Source organism: Bubalus bubalis, chromosome 8 (genome assembly GCF_019923935.1).
Source record: "Bubalus bubalis isolate 160015118507 breed Murrah chromosome 8, NDDB_SH_1, whole genome shotgun sequence".
In the NCBI taxonomy this organism is placed as follows: domain Eukaryota; kingdom Metazoa; phylum Chordata; class Mammalia; order Artiodactyla; family Bovidae; genus Bubalus; species Bubalus bubalis.
In genome coordinates this window covers 96,650,349-96,666,249 of record NC_059164.1, presented here as the reverse complement: position 1 = coordinate 96,666,249, position 15,901 = coordinate 96,650,349, and the positions used below count along the sequence as shown (strand labels likewise).

Sequence of the window (15,901 nt, the reverse complement as noted above, 5' to 3'; positions counted from 1 at the left end):
GGAAAGGCCACACAGGGAGCACAGGAGAGATTCCAGGACCAAACCATGAGACACTCCACGGAGGAGCCCTTGAGAAGACTCAGAAAGAACACGAGAAAGAGAAACGGAAAACAGCTGCTGAGAGAGGCAGTGAGAAGAACGCAGAAAAGCAAACACAAAATCTGCCAAGATGGAGGTCACTGGTGACCTTGAGGAGAGCCGACCCAGAGAAACAACGGGAGTGCAGGGGAGGCGAAAATGAGGGATGGGGGTGTGGGGGGGCAGCTCCCTTCAGTCTGCAACAATCAATTGTTTTAAACACCATTTTAATTTCAATCAATTATAGCTATTCTAATTTTTCCAGAGTTTTAATATCTAATTTACCAGTCACAATATCCCCCTAAAAGAGTTAGAAATGATAACAGCTCCATTTTTCAAATGAGAGGACCGAGGCACAGGGGACTGATTAACCACAGAGCTTATTTTGGTCATGGGCTGCAGTGAGTATTTTGACTTTTTTTTTTTTTTTTAACCCTCATGAGATAATGTGTTCATCAGTTATCTTATTCTCCTGCAGAATCACGCACTAAACCTGAGATGCTATATTCAAGCTAAACATTCATTAAAATGAGTATCTTTCTAAGCTACCACATGGCTGCCTAAGCGGAACAATGAACCAGTGAAGAGGCTCAGAACAACAGGACGTCTGTGATTAACAGAGACACATACACAAGTTTGATTTCCACCTGTTACCCTGCACACTTGGAAATCACACCCCCACCTCCTCAGCCCAATTGCCAAAAGCAGACTATATAATGAACCATCTGTACCCTGACAGTTAGAGCCAATTGAGATGGGTTGATGGTACCAAAGAAATCTCATTTTTTTATTCTTTTCTTCCCTCTCGTGGGTTGTTAGGTTGGGTAACATTTTTAATTGCATGATGAATTGGAAGTGTTGGCAGGAACTGAACTTTTTGTCAGATTTGAGCTTTTTAATGTTACTTTGATGGTCTTTTACCATGCTCCTACAACAGAAGGAAGAGCTGACCTCATGAACCAAACCACTGCAGCTACGTGGTGCTAAGAGAAGTGACGAAAATCTCCTGCCAGTCTCTCATGATGTGACTGAACTATTCAGCTACACCTTTTCAGGATAAGCTGAAATGTGGATCTCACTGTGGTCCTTGGACCAGTCAGATCAACAGGATAACTGAGAAAGAATGACTGTTTTTAATGGAAAATAGGTATGACCCCCAACACACACACACCTTTTTTCCCTGAAATATTAAAAGCACTCTTCAGAGAAACTCTGGCTGCTAAATGAAACACTATCAAACTTGTACAATAACTGGTCATGTGATATAGTCTCTCACCAAGCATGTGATGTATCAGTTCAGTTCAATTATTTTTTAATGACTATTGTGAATATGGTCTGTTTGCTAGCTACTCTCTACCTTTAACCAGAAATAAATGCTCCTGTTTTGCTCAATACAGGTAAGTGCAATAGACTGTTGCTTGAAAGTTCCGTATTTCAATTAACTTTTTGAAAGAGGGGAAGTTCCTAGTCAAGATTATGATGATTCTTCAATTAACCATCCTCACAGAATAAAAGTCCTCTGTAATTTAACGGGATTTTAGTGGTTTTCAATTACACACAGCAATGCTGTCATAGGCCAGACAGCTCAAGGGCAGTATTTGTACTTAATAAAGCCATGTATAACTGCAAAGGACAAAAACGTATCTATGTATAGGCTCTACTTCAGGCTAAACTTTAAAGCTAATGGAAACCGAGGAAGCTGATAACGGCTGTCAGTGGTCCCGTCCCCTTCGGGGCCCCTAACTTCTCAGTGGTAAGCTGTCCATCCGACTTTAGGCCTCTGCCATCCATATTCCTCCTGTCAGTGAGCTAGTCAGTCTTTATCAAATATTTACTATACCGGGCACTGTGCAAAGCACGGGAGATAAAGAAGCATTTCCTTCCCAGAGCTTATACTTCAGTGGCAGACTCAAAGAGTGAGCATTAAGCCACACGACAGTGCAGAAAGTGATCAGAAAGGGAACACTAAATATGTGAGCACACAGCAGGGGGAATGAGCTCAGAGAGAGGTAGAAAGAGGGCGTGTGTGTGTGGTTTTTTCGGTGGTGGGCAGGAGGTAAGTTAGGGACAGGAGGGACCAGCAGGGTAAATGACAAATTTAAGTAGGAAAGGTGAGTAGCGTTTAACCCAATGAGGAGACAAACAGAATGTATATGAAAACTCTACAGTGACAGAACTAGCAATAACAACATTTGAGGAGGAAGGCATTAGAGTTACTATCTGCCAGGCACTTTTCTTAACATTGTTCACAGCTTAACTCACCTAACTTTCATAACAACCTCATGGGGTAGGCACTGTTATTTTTATCCCCATTTGGAGATAAGCAGAGGCATAGAGCTTCTGAAGCTAGGAAATCAGGAGCTAGGTTTGAAATGTAGGCAATATGGGCCCAGAATCCTCTACTCTTCATTGAGTGGCTATTACTGTCTCTCAAGAGATCACGGACCACGAATGGGGAGGAGGGCAGAGAAAATCCTCCCACATCGCTAGAGCAGACTGCTTACTCACTGTGCTTACTATCTAACCAAAAAGAAGAATCTAGTGCACACTTATGTGTACTCAGTCATGCCTGACTCTGCAACCTCAAGCACTGTGGCCCCCCAGGCTCCTCTATCCATGGGATGTTCCAGGCAAGAATACCAAAGCGGGTTGCCATTCTCTTCTCCAGAGATCTTCCCGACCCAGAGATCATATACTAGAAGCCAGGTGGAAAGGAATTATATGGGTAAATTTAAACTATTCCTTAGGCCAACTCTGAATTCACAAATGAACTCTGTGGTGAAAGGTGGAGATACGGAAGATCTCTCTAAACCTAGATGATTTGCTACATCCCCTACCTGGCAGTTCAACTATAATCAGTCCTACAAGAATGTGTGTTCCAAAACTACCATTGCCTCCCAAGCTTTGCAGTCCATCCTACATTCTAGGAGGTCTCTGCCTGCAGAGGTCTAGATCGCCTCCTCCTTCACTCCTTGTCTGACCACACAGCGGGTCACTCCTTCACTTATTCCAAATCTAACTACTCTCCAGACTCCTCTACTTTAAGACTCCAAGACATACCCTTCATGTTTTCTAGAACATATAGCAATACTTTGGTACTAAATTAGATGCTGGTAAGCTAATGTCCTTTTCCTTATAACCTGAAACATATTTCTAGGTTTTTAATTCTAGAAATTAAATCTAAAGAATCATTCCCTTCCCTCAACAAACTTAGCAATTTATGACTAATATCTGCTTAACTGTTAACCACTGACTGTCTGATATTGCTTGGTTTCTGGAGGGGTTTCTTTGTTTGCTGTTGGCACACCATGGGGCATCCTAACTCCCCAACTAGGGATCGAACCTGCGTCTCCTGCACTGCAAGGCAGGTTCCCTGATATTGATGTTCCTCCCTTACTTTCACAACTGGATCTTCAGGCTCTTATCTTTTATTTGTACCAGACAACTTCCATCCCTTTCAGTGCTTGTGTGTGTTGCATTTAGCAGGCCTCACAAACCTTCCTTGACTGATCTCATTTCCCATGATTAGCATCCTTTTGATCACAGAGGAAAAAAATGTTGCTGGCGTGATTTTTTTTTTATTTAATTAAATTTACTTATTTATTTTCTTAAGTATTTTCTCCTTCAGATTTCAACTATTCGGTAACCACACCTAAGTATCAAATATCTGTGTATCAAAGCTATGTCAGCACACACTGTTTAAAGGCATCCTTCTTCCCTTTTCCAAATCTCAAGCATTCCTGTGATACTCCAGAAAGTATTGAAAACAATAATTAAAATAACCATGGCAGCCACAGAAGACGGGCGCTCCTCTAGACGGTGACTGGAACCATGTCCGTCATCTTTAAGCAAGAGGGAACTGCCCTCCTTTTCTTTGCACTTTGAGCTCCCACTTGAATGGTGGCAGGTCTATAAATCCTGCAGCCAGAGTAACAGTTTTAGCCGCTTGGCGGCAGATGCTGGGAAATGATAGAAGAAACAGATTACCAAGTCTTTAAATCTTTGCTATTGTGAAAGAATCCTATGAATGCAGACCTCAAATTCACATGCTATAAACACTTCAGATCTTCCTCCAGAAAACGACTTTTTCCAGGGAGGGTCAGTTACCCACCTTGAAGTTCTCCGCTCCGACTGTACAGCTCCCTTCTCTGTTCTCTCAAGTAGGCACTCATGCTGATGGCGTGGGAGGAGGATTCGAACCTGCAATGAAACGCAGCAAAAAACACACAGTGAGGGAGTAACCAAATAGGTGGTGTCCAGCTACATATATCCCCAAAGTAACCTACTCCATCCGTGGGACGCTCACTAGTAGTCCATGACCAAGACGTCCTGATCCAGGTCAGGCTGCCATGGATTGTGATTTGTGAATGGTATTCCTGGCGAAATGCTCTTCCAAGACAGAATTTGGATCTTCTGCTCATTCTTGATCTCAACTGATATAACTTGATCTCTTGCAACTTTCTTTTGTCTTCAGATCCCTCTCCAGGATCCCTACAGGCAATCCACAAGAGCATCTCATAAAGTCATTCTGACTTTCCTCCTATGCCACCCAAAAGCCTTCAGTGGCTGCCAGCTGCCACCACAGAAATACTGGCTCCTCGGAGCTGAACTCTTGCGTTTCCAACTAGTGACAGGATGAGCACAGTGGGCTGTTTGAAATGATGTTAAATAGCCACACCGGAGAAACAAGACATCTGCAGTCTCTCCGTAACAGCCCTCAAAAGCCATATACCTTCTAAACAGTTGTCAGAATTCTTACCTGCCACCTGCCACATAAAATACTTTGAAAAATACCAAGCTACACAATGTCTGTTCACATCTCCCCAGGAATGGTTTCAGAGACTAGAAACATGGTGGATAGGTTCGTGATCTAGAACATGTCTTTAAAAGCTAAAATGACAAGAAGGTGAATAAAAACAGAAACAAATCATAGTCTTCAAAGTAACTTGCAGTGGGACTTCCCTGGTGGTCCAGTGGCTAAGACTCTGGGCTCCCAATGCAGGAGGTCTGGACTCGATCCCTGGTCAGGGAACTAAGATCCCGAATGCCACAGGGCACAGACAACAATAAATAAATAAAAAGACACCAACTTCTTTAACTAAAAAGAAAAGGTAAAGGCATTGTTCATTCACTCACTCATTCTTTAAAAAACAAAAAAGAATAACTTGCAGATACGGGACAACAACAAACAGGAAAAATGATGATTACATCAAACAGTAAATTCTTCGATGTGCTAAGAAATCCCATTTCAAACCTGAGGCATTCAAAGCCAGGATAACAGGCTGACAGGAGAAATCCTTCTAAGAATTATAGCCACTCAGGGGTAAACACAGTGAAAGAGCATCAGTGATGATGGGACAGGTTTCTGGTCACAACAAAGGAGCCTCAATATTTTCATAATTATGCCTTCTTTATCCATTCTTTGACAAGGAAGATGAATACCAAGATGAATGTCAGTGTGAGGGAAACACTTGAGTCACTTGATCCTTTCTCTGCACCCTGCCAAGAACTGAGAGGGCACGAATAGCCAGAGGGAAGACAAAGGGCGCGGTACTTCAAAAGTGCCACCTGCCAGTCAAGAGCTGACAAGAAACCACTGACCTCCAAAAAGCACACTGACAGCTACTGATCAGAAACGGCAAAGGGAAAAAAAAATACTCAGGCAAAGACTACAAAGGCACACGGAATACCATGAGAGAAGACTTAAATACACCCAATTAACCTTGGCTAGGGGCAATTAACGGAGAAGGCAATGGCACCCCACTCCAGTACTCCTGCCTGGAAAATCCCATGGACAGAGGAGCCTGGTGGGCTGCAGTCCATGGGGTCGCTAAGAGTCGGACATGACTGAGTGACTTCACTTTCACTTTTTACTTTCATGCACTGGAGAAGGAAATAGCAACCCACTCCAGTGTTCTTGCCTGGAGAATCCCAGGGACGGCAGAGCCTGGTGGGCTGCCGTCTACGGGGTCGCACAGAGTCGGACACAACTGAAGCAACTTGGCAGCAGCAGCAGCAGGGGCAATTAAAGAGAGCAATAAAGTTCCTCATGGATGTGATAAGAACAGAGGACTTGCCAGAATCTGAGTCCTTTATGACCTGATGTATTTTTACTACTTGGGAATCCTTTTTGTGTTTGCAACAAGCCACAGATTGATACAATTTTACAGTAAAAGAGGCAAGAAGGATTAGCCAGTCTCACCTCATTTTACAGCCAAAGGCATGAGGGGCCACTGAGACAGGAGAACAGCCCTGACTCACACGACTCATTAATGGTGGAACTAAAACAAGAAACAGGAAGATCAGTAAGAATGGCCTAATTCTGTGTGAGTGATGAGTTTTCAGTTCAGTTCAGTTGCTCAGTCGTGTCTCACTCTTTGTGAGTCCATGAATTGCAGCACGCCAGGCCTCCCTGTCCATCACGAATTCCCAGAGTACACTCAAACTCATGTCCATCGAGTCGGTGATGACATCTAGCCACCTCATCCTCGGTTGTCCCCTTCTCCTCCTGCCCCCAATCCCTCCCAGCATCAGGGTCTTTTCCAATGAGTCACCTCTTCACATGAGGTGGATAAAGTATTGGGAGTTTAAGCTTTAGCATCAGTCCTTCAAAAGAACAACCAGGACTGACCTCCTTCAGAGTGGACTGCTTGGACCTCCTTGCAGTCTAAGGGACTCTCAAGAGTCTTCTCCAACACCACAGTTCAAAAGCATCAATTCTTCAGTGCTCAGCTTTCTTCACAGTCCAACTCTCACATCCATACATGATCACAGGAAAAACCATAGCCTTGACTAGACGGACCTTTGTTGGCAAAGTAGTATCTCTGTTTTTTAATATGCTATCTAGGTTGGTCATAACTTTCCTTCCAAGGAGTAAGTGTCTTTTAATTTCATGTCTGCAATCACCATCTGCAGTGATTTTCGAGCCCAGAAAAATGAAGTCTGACACTGTTCCCACTGTTTCCCCATCTATTTCCCATGAAGTGATGGGACCAGATGCCATGATCTTTGTTTTCTGAATGTTGAGCTTTAAGCCAACTTTTTCAGTCTCCTCCTTCACTTTCATCAAGAGGCTTTTGAGTTCCTCTTCACTTTCTGCCATAAGGGTGGTGTCATCTGCATATCTGAGGTGATTGATATTTCTCCCGGCAATCTTGATTCCAGCTTGTGCTTCTTCCAGCCCAGCATTTCTCATGATGTACTCTGCATATAAGTTAAATAAGCAGAGTGGCAACAGACAGCCTTGACGTACTCCTTTTCCTATTTGGAACCAGTCTGTTCCATGTCCAGTTCTAACTATTGCTTCCTGACCTGCATACAGGTTTCTCAAGAGGCAGGTCAGGTGGTCTGGTATGCCCATCTCTTTCAGAATTTTCCACAGTTTATTGTGATCCACACAGTCAAAGGCTTTGGCATAGTCAATAAAGCAGAAATAGATGTTTTTTTGGAATTCTCTTCCTTTTTGCATGATCTAGCGGATGTTGGCCAGAGGAGGCAATGGCACCCCACTCCAGTACTCCTGCCTGGAAAATCCCACGAACGGAGGAGCCTGGTAAGTTGCAGTCCATGGGATCACTAAGGGTCGGACATGACTGGGTGACTTTACTTTCACTTTTTACTTCCTGCATTGGAGAAGGAAATGGCAACCCACTCCAGTGTTCTTGCCTGGAGAATCCCAGGGATGGGGGAGCCTGGTGGGCTGCCGTCTATGGGGTCACACAGAGTCGGACATGACTGAAGTGATTTAGCAGCAGCAGCAGCAATAGTAGGCCTTAGGCAGTACCTGAGGCAGTCTTAGCTGCCTCCATCAACCATCTTTCTCCCATGATATCTTGCTTGCTGGCACAGCCTTAATTTTATCTGGGCATCTGTATCCTCCATCTCTCTTCCCTCAGCAGGAAGCTCAGAGGAAGGGGCCCCCTCTCCAGCTGGAGACCTCTTACCAAAGATAAATTCTGACTGGTTTAAAGACAGTCACCATGGTCTCCTTCCCCTTGCCAGTGACTGGTTCAGGAATGGGCTTGCAGAGGGGCTTTGCCACTGGCAGAAAAGATGAACAAATGGATGACTAACCACTACTCATGAGTTAAAAAGGATTTGAAATGCTAAAGCCATTTCAGAAGGCAGTTCCACGGCCTCTTAAAAAGTTAAAACACAGTCCTACCATGATCCAGCAATCACACTCCGGGGCGTTTACCCAAATGAGTCAAATACGGACACTGACACTAAGACCTGCACACGAATGTGTATCACCACTTTATCCATGAGTGCCAGAAGCTGGAAGCAACTAAGATGTCTCTCAATGATTGAAAGGGAAAACTGTGGTACAGTCACAAAACTAGTATTATTTAGCAACACAAAAGATGCCACAAAAAGACACGGATGAACATTACATGTGAAAGAAGCCACTCTGAAAAGACTGGGTATTGTCTTTAAGACCTCCTAGAAAGAGCAAACTACATAGACAGTTTAAAAACAAAAAAAGATCAGTCATTTCTAGAGGTTCGGCAGTAAGGAAAAGGAGGAGGAATGAGTAAGTGAAAAACAGGATATTTAGGACAGTGAAGTTACTCTGTTAGATACGATAATGGTAGACACATGACATCATATATTTCTCCAAACCAGTGGAGCTATATAACACAGAGAGTGAATGCTAATATAAACAAAGGACTTTAATAATGATGTATCAATGTTGGTTCCTCAATGTAACTAACGTGTCATGCCTAAGCAAGATGTTAATCAGAGGAGAAACTGTGGAGCAGAGGAACATAAGGGAAATCTCTGTACATAAGGGAAATCAATTTTTCTGCAAATCTAAAATGGCTATAAAAAATTAAGCCTATTAATTTAAAAAGAAAAAGATTTGTAGGATGAATCACACCCTTTCCTTCACACCACCATTTTTACTGGAGTGGGACTGAACGCAAAGAGAAAAGGAAAGGACCGAGTCCTTGATGACACTGTATTGGTGAACTGAGGAATCCTCTACGGTCACTCTTATGTGTGACGTAATAACCTTACAAGTTAACCTATTCACTTGGGGTCCTGTGTTACCTGCAGACTAAAGCATTTTAACTCCTACTGCAAACAACCTGTGAATAAAACTGGGTTTTGTTTTTTGTTTTTTAAAAGAACAAATTCAATAAACAGAGTGGACTTGACTACAGTCTGGGCACAGGAAATCTCCTCTCCTCAAGACTCCAAGATAAATGAACTGTTGAAACCTTCCTTAATGATTAAGAACTCTATGAATACCTGATAGAAAACAAATCTCAAAAGTGAATCAATAGAGGATACTGGACTTCCAAATATTTAAAAAGAAGGAATTCACAACATTGGGATGTATTTCTGTACTCACTTTACATGCTCAGACATGATTTTTTAAATATCTATTAATCCTCACAAGAACATAGGTTAGCCAAGATTTAAATCCTGTTTCTACCACTTCCTAGTTATGTGAACTTATGTAACTTAACTTAAAGAACTTAACCTCTTATGTGCCAAATTTTAAATTTAAAAAAAAAAAAAAACTGAATTTTGGAATCAAGTTTATACAAAAGATACAAAACAGTACAAAGAGCTGCTGTATACCTTTCACCCCAAACCCTCCCTAATGTTAATGTCTTACATAATTGCAGAACATTTTGTTGCATCTAATAAATTAACATGGGTATGATATTGAACTACAGACTTCATTTGAATCTCACAAAAATTTTCCACTAATAATCTTTTCCTGTTCCAGGATACCACACTGCATTTAGATCATGTGTAATTTTGATAGACTTCAGTTTCCAATGAGCTTTTTCTTTACCATGTATGTTGTTCAATAATCCCCTCTGACTAGGGCTGAGCAGAGAAAGTCATTGACCATGAGAATGAACCACACCATACCAGTAGTGTTTGGTAGGCTTTGTTTCCCACAGCACTCTTAATTCAGGGGAAGGGCTGGCTTTGCTCCCAGGATGGTGTAAGTAGTCTCCTGAGAAGCTTAAGAGCTGATTTTGATTGGGAGTCCCTTCATGGCCTCCACCAATACCATGCACTCGTGGTACTATCACCAAGTATTTACTTGTCTGTCTTCTTTACTAAATTGTATGTGTCTAAGCCATGAAATTAAAACACGCTTACTCCTTGGAAGGAAAGTTATGACCAACCTAGACAGCATATTCAAAAGCAGAGACCTTACTTTGCCAACAAAGGTCCGTCTAGTCAAGGCTATGGTTTTTCCAGTGGTCATGTATGGATGTGAGAGTTGGACTGTGAAGAAGGCTGAGCACCAAAGAATTGATGCTTTTGAACTATGGTGCTGGAGAAGACTCTTGAGAGTCCCTTGGACTGCAAGGAGATCCAACCAGTCCATCCTAAAGGAGACCAGTCCTGGGTGTTCACTGGAAGGACTGATGCTGAGGCTGAAACTGCAATACTTTGGCCACCTCATGCGAAGAGCTGACTCATTGGAAAAGACCCTGATGCTGGGAGGAACTGGGGGCAGAAGGAGAAGGGGATGACAGAGGATGAGATGGCTGGATGGCATCACCAACTCGATGCACATGAGTTTGGGTGAACTCTGGGAGTTGGTGATGGACAGGGAGGCCTGGCGTGCTGCGATTCATGGGGTCGCAAACAGTTGGACACAACTGAGCGACTGAACTGAACTGAAGGAATCAGTGCCTCAGTTTTTTTTTCATGTGTAAAAGAGCATGAAAAATAGTACCCACACCCATAAGATTTTTATAATGAATGAGTAAATGAGATAATCCATGAAAATGGCTTTATGCCTTGGCTAGCACTTAGTAAGGACTCAGAAGTATTAACCACTACTCTTGCTGCCCAAATTTGATATAATTTGAATTAAATTATGATTAATTGAGACTCTCCTGAGAAACCCATTTATCACAGTGCCTGGTACATAGTAAGCACTTGAGCAATGGTACTGTTATTACTATTAATGTTAATAATAATAATTAATGTTAATAATAATATTAACTATTAGCTGTTACCAAGTGACACTAACTTATGACCAGCTGAGGAGGGTAGTTGGTCATAATAAGGAGAAAAGAATGTCCACGTTATTCTTTTATTAATTCAAGTAAAACCCAATAACACTTAGCTAGCTTTATGACTTTATTAACAAAGGTTGTTTCTTGGCACTTGGGGCCTTTGCAAAGGCTAAAATACTTCATTTCCTTTCATTCCATATAAAATTCCCCAGAAACAAGAGGGGAATTTCTCATTTTATATAAAAATACCCAGAAATGAATTCCAGAAATTATTAAAAGTTTTAGATAGTCCAGCAACCATAGTCTAAAATAGCCACTTCTCTTACAGAAGACAAAAGTACACAAAATTGAATATATATATTTAGTATATGAGAGGAATATATATTGCTACCATAATTCTTTCAAATCAACTTTAACTGCATGAAATAATGACTGTTAATAAAGCAGAAAACCATTCAACTTGGATCTAACACATCTGAACATCTATCTTACTAGCAGGGAGATACTTACTTGAAAAGAGAGTTCTTTGGCCTTTGAGGTTTCTTCTTGGCAAAAAAGGCTGCACAGTCGCGTCCACTGCTGGCATAACTGAGCTGCGCTGAAGGTTCAGAGGCCGTACGTGTATTTTTCATATCCAAGTACTCAGTCAACAGCATCTGTACAAGCAGATAAACAGCTTAAAATTAACATGCACCTTTACGATATGCAATTTTAAAACCATGAAGACCTAATTCTAAAACCTCCTTGACTAAGAAGGATATTAACCTAGCTATTCGTTATTTCTAGTAGTAGACCTAAGGAAAGATTCATTATGTTCAGAAAGTCATCGATTTGCTACCCATGCCTCAAACTGAGAACAGGGTATAGTGGGCATTTGCACATGGGGGTAAATGGGAAGTTTTTATTGAGGGTCTACTATGTGTCAGGCATGAAGTTGGGTGAGTCAAGCAATATACTCTTGAGGTCATAATTTAATCCTCATTACTCCAAATTAGAGCAGCATCAGCAGTAATACCGTAATGTTTACTGAGGGCTTACTACGTTGCAGGCAAGGGGCTAATCCATTTAGATGTGTTACTTCATTTAAAGAACAAAATCTTATCAGGGAGGTCAGTTCTCAGAACATAGACAAAGAAATGGACCAGCAACCTAAAACACCTGCTAACCAGGCCAGCGGAGGCCACAGTGAACTAAGTGGTCTTGACCCGCAAATAATTTTGAGGGCCACTACTCATCTTCAGAGGTTCAAAGCAACAAAAGCAACAGGTTTTTTTTTTCGTTTTTTTTTTTTTTTTTTTTTTTTAATCACTACTGCCAGCAGGTTCTGCTTATAAAAATCAATCCACTTCAGAGCCTCAAGGGTTCGGGGGCCTGGGCTAGAATCAGTTGTACTATCTTTAAGACAAGTATAGTAAAAAGTCCCCACTGTTCAGAAAGAAAACAGCAGATCTGGAATAGAAATCACCACAGTTCCTAAGAATATCTAACCTGGGACTAAAGTCTATCAACTCACTTCTATAATCACTTGCCACATTTACAATTTCACGATAACCAAGTGGTATAACAGTACATGTTGGCAAACAATTCTATCCATGACGGAACTGAAATCCCATATCACTAGTATCCCTGTATATGGGTGTGTGTGTGTGTGTGTGTGTGTATATTCATTCATTCAAAGTGTGAGAACCATATTAAGCATTATCATCAAAAAACATTTATGAAGCACCTGTGACTATACTGTTCCAAGTAAGTTTTAAAGCCAATCATGTCTCTATTATGATCACATACACATTATTGAGTACTTATCACATATCAGGCATTTTGGAAACATGATCTTACTCAATCCTCAAATCTATGACATGTTACTAATTGTAATTTAGAGATGAGGAAAGTGAGAATTAGCGGTGTTAAAAAAACTAGCCCATATGGGTGTAGGGGAGCAGGAGTTAACAGGAAATTTCTGTACACTCCGGCTTCCCTGAGAGCTCAGTTGGTAAAGAATCTGCCTGCAATGCAGGAGACCCCGGTTCAATTCCTGGGTTGGGAAGATTCTCTGAAGAAGGGATAGGCTAGCCACTCCAGTATTCTTGGGCTTCCCTTGTGGCTCAGCTGGTAAAGAATCTGCCTGCAATGCGGGAGACCTGGGTTTGATCCCTGGGTTGGGAAGATCCCCTGCAGAAGGGATAGGCTACCCACTCCAGTATTCTGTCCTGGAGAATTCCATGGACTGTATTGCCCATGAGGTTGCAAAGAGTCGGACATAAATGAGCGACTTTCACTTTCACTTTCTGTATGTTCCCCAACAATTTACTATGAACTTTATTTATTTATTTTTTTTAATTTTATTTTATTTTTAAACTTTACATAACTGTATTAGTTTTGCCAAATATCAAAAAGAATCCGCCACAGGTATACATGTGTTCCCCATCCTGAACCCTCCTCCCTCCTCCCTCCCCATTCCATCCCTCTGGATCGTCCCAGTGCACCAGCCCCAAGCATCCAGTATCGTGCATCGAACCTGTGAGAGAGGGAGAGGGTGGGAAGATTTGGGAGAATGGCATTGAAACATGTAAAATATCATGTATGAAACGAGTTGCCAGTCCAGGTTCGATGCACGATACTATGAACTTTAAAATGCTCTTTAAAAAACTCAAAAGAATAAGAAAGGGAAGAAAGGAGGGAAGTAGAAACTAGCCTAAGGTCTTTTATTTACAGTGTAACAGGTCAGGATTTCAACTCAGGTTTAGTTCACACCAGTCTTCCCCATGACAGTCCACTCTCACTAACTGCACAAAATCTATCAATGAGACGGATTGCAGCTGTCAGTGAATGGATTTTTGTTGTTGCTGTTTAGTCACTAAGTTGTGTCTGACATTTTTGAGACCCCATGGACTGTAGCCCACCAGGCTCATGGGATTTCCCAGCAAGAATACTGAAGTGGGTTGCCATTTCCTTCTCCAGGGGATCTTCCCGACACAAGGATCAAACCTGCATCTCCTGCACTGGCAGGCAGATTCTTTACCATTGAGGCCATCAGGGAGGCCCCTGTGGGCTTCTTTTATTTCATCCTCCGTACAATAAATGTACTTCATTTGATTTTCTGTACAATAAAGAGTTCACTGGGAAAGAATGAAACATGTTAAGAGACTGGTCAATGTTTTGGTTTTTTTTCTTTATGATCTTTATGATTCTTTATGATTTTTCTTTATGTTTTGTTCTTTTTCTTTATGGTCCCTGGAGTATTACTCAGTATGCTGAGGAAGTAATATAATGATAAGTACTATCTCTGTTAATATATCACCCAAATTGCACAACAGTCAGAGAGAGAATTGAATTGGGTCTCTAGTAACAATTCCAGTGAGGGACTCAATTATTTTGCAGATTTAGCACTGATGTTAATAAAGTTTGCAGGAATCTGTGATCAAAAGAAGGTCAGTAAATCAGAAAAGAATTTCAACTTGTTGACATCTTTCAAATTTCAACACAGAATGATGTCTACAAATACCCTGGTTTCACTTAAATGTTGGTTATTACTCCAATATGACAGAATTATGTTTCTACCAAAGCCACACTACACCAAGGTAATTCTTCTGAAGTAATTATTGTCCTAGAAATCAATGACTGTCCTTTTATAATAAAACATTGACTGACCAGGACATAACTAAGCAGCATCCTTAAAATCCAGGTATTTTATAATCATTGTTCTTTTTCTCCACATCCCCTTAATTATTAGAGCTCAGGATTCTTAGTCTTTCTATTCACCAGCTTCTCCCTTTCTATCTATACAAATGTACTAATACATTTTTCTGTTGACAAATATCTTCCTTTGGTTCTCACAATCTATTATCTTTTTTCCTTTCTGTCTTTTGGTTCTAAATTTTAAAAAGCAATCTCCACATATATTATGTCCCCTACCATAATGGGGTCTTTATCCCTCATTTCTCTCCCAAGCTTCAATCCTACATCTGTGACTTCATGCCTGACCTATTCACTTATTTCACATAAAATCAATCCTAAATTCTGAAACCTAAATCATCTTCCCATAAAAGTTAGTAATTCCTTCTTTCAACTTTCTGTTTAGTATTTTCTTACTGTCACTGATCTCCAGGTTTAAAACTTCAGAACAATCTTTAATACATTCCCTTATCCTTTGTATTCAACAAAGGAGTTAGTGCCCAAATTCATTAATCTCTCTTTCTCAACTCGATGGAGGTTGCCCCTTCTGGTCCATTCTGACAGTCACCACATTAGTTCAACTCATGCAGTTTTCCTCATTGAGTTTTCTGTCTCCCATCTCTTATTATTCTTCCAATCCTCCTACACCCTCAATAGAGTGATCTTCCTTAAAAAAAAAGTTGCTCCAAAAAAGTATAAAAGTGAATTTATTGACAAAACATAAATAGAGTTACAGATGTAGAAAACAAACACGCACAGTTACCAGGGGGCAAAGGGCAATCAGGACTGACATACACACACTGAAAAAAAGAAAAAAGTAAAAGTGTTAGTCGCTCAGTTGTGCCTGACTCTGTACGACCCCTGGACTGCACCCCACCAGGCTCCTCTGTCCATGGGATTCGCCAGGCAAGAATACTGGAGTGGGCTGCCATTCCTTTTTCCAGGGGATGGTCCTGACCCAGGGATCGAACCCGGGTCTCCTGCATTGCAGGTGGATTCTTTTACCATCTGAGACACCAGAGAAGCCCACATAAAATAGGTAACTAAGAAGAACCTACTGTATAGCACAGGAACTCTGCTAGGTACTCTGTAATGGCCTACCTGGGAAAAGAATCTAAAAAAGAGTTGATGTATATATGTATAACTGA

At 41.4% G+C, this 15,901-nt stretch overlaps 1 protein-coding gene across 8 annotated transcripts in view; it reads right to left on the bottom strand.

Moving 5' to 3' along the window:
- EXOC4 (exocyst complex component 4) overlaps positions 1-15,901 on the bottom strand; it is a 791,044-nt gene that overhangs the window by 564,691 nt on the left and 210,452 nt on the right. For all 8 annotated transcript variants that reach the window (XM_025292062.3, XM_044947183.2, XM_044947184.2 and 5 more), the window contains 2 exons: positions 11,589-11,734; positions 4,190-4,278 (listed from right to left, as the gene is read on the bottom strand). In XM_025292062.3, the coding sequence (XP_025147847.3) occupies positions 4,190-4,278; positions 11,589-11,734 (235 nt within the window). The remainder of the gene's footprint in view (positions 1-4,189; positions 4,279-11,588; positions 11,735-15,901) is intronic.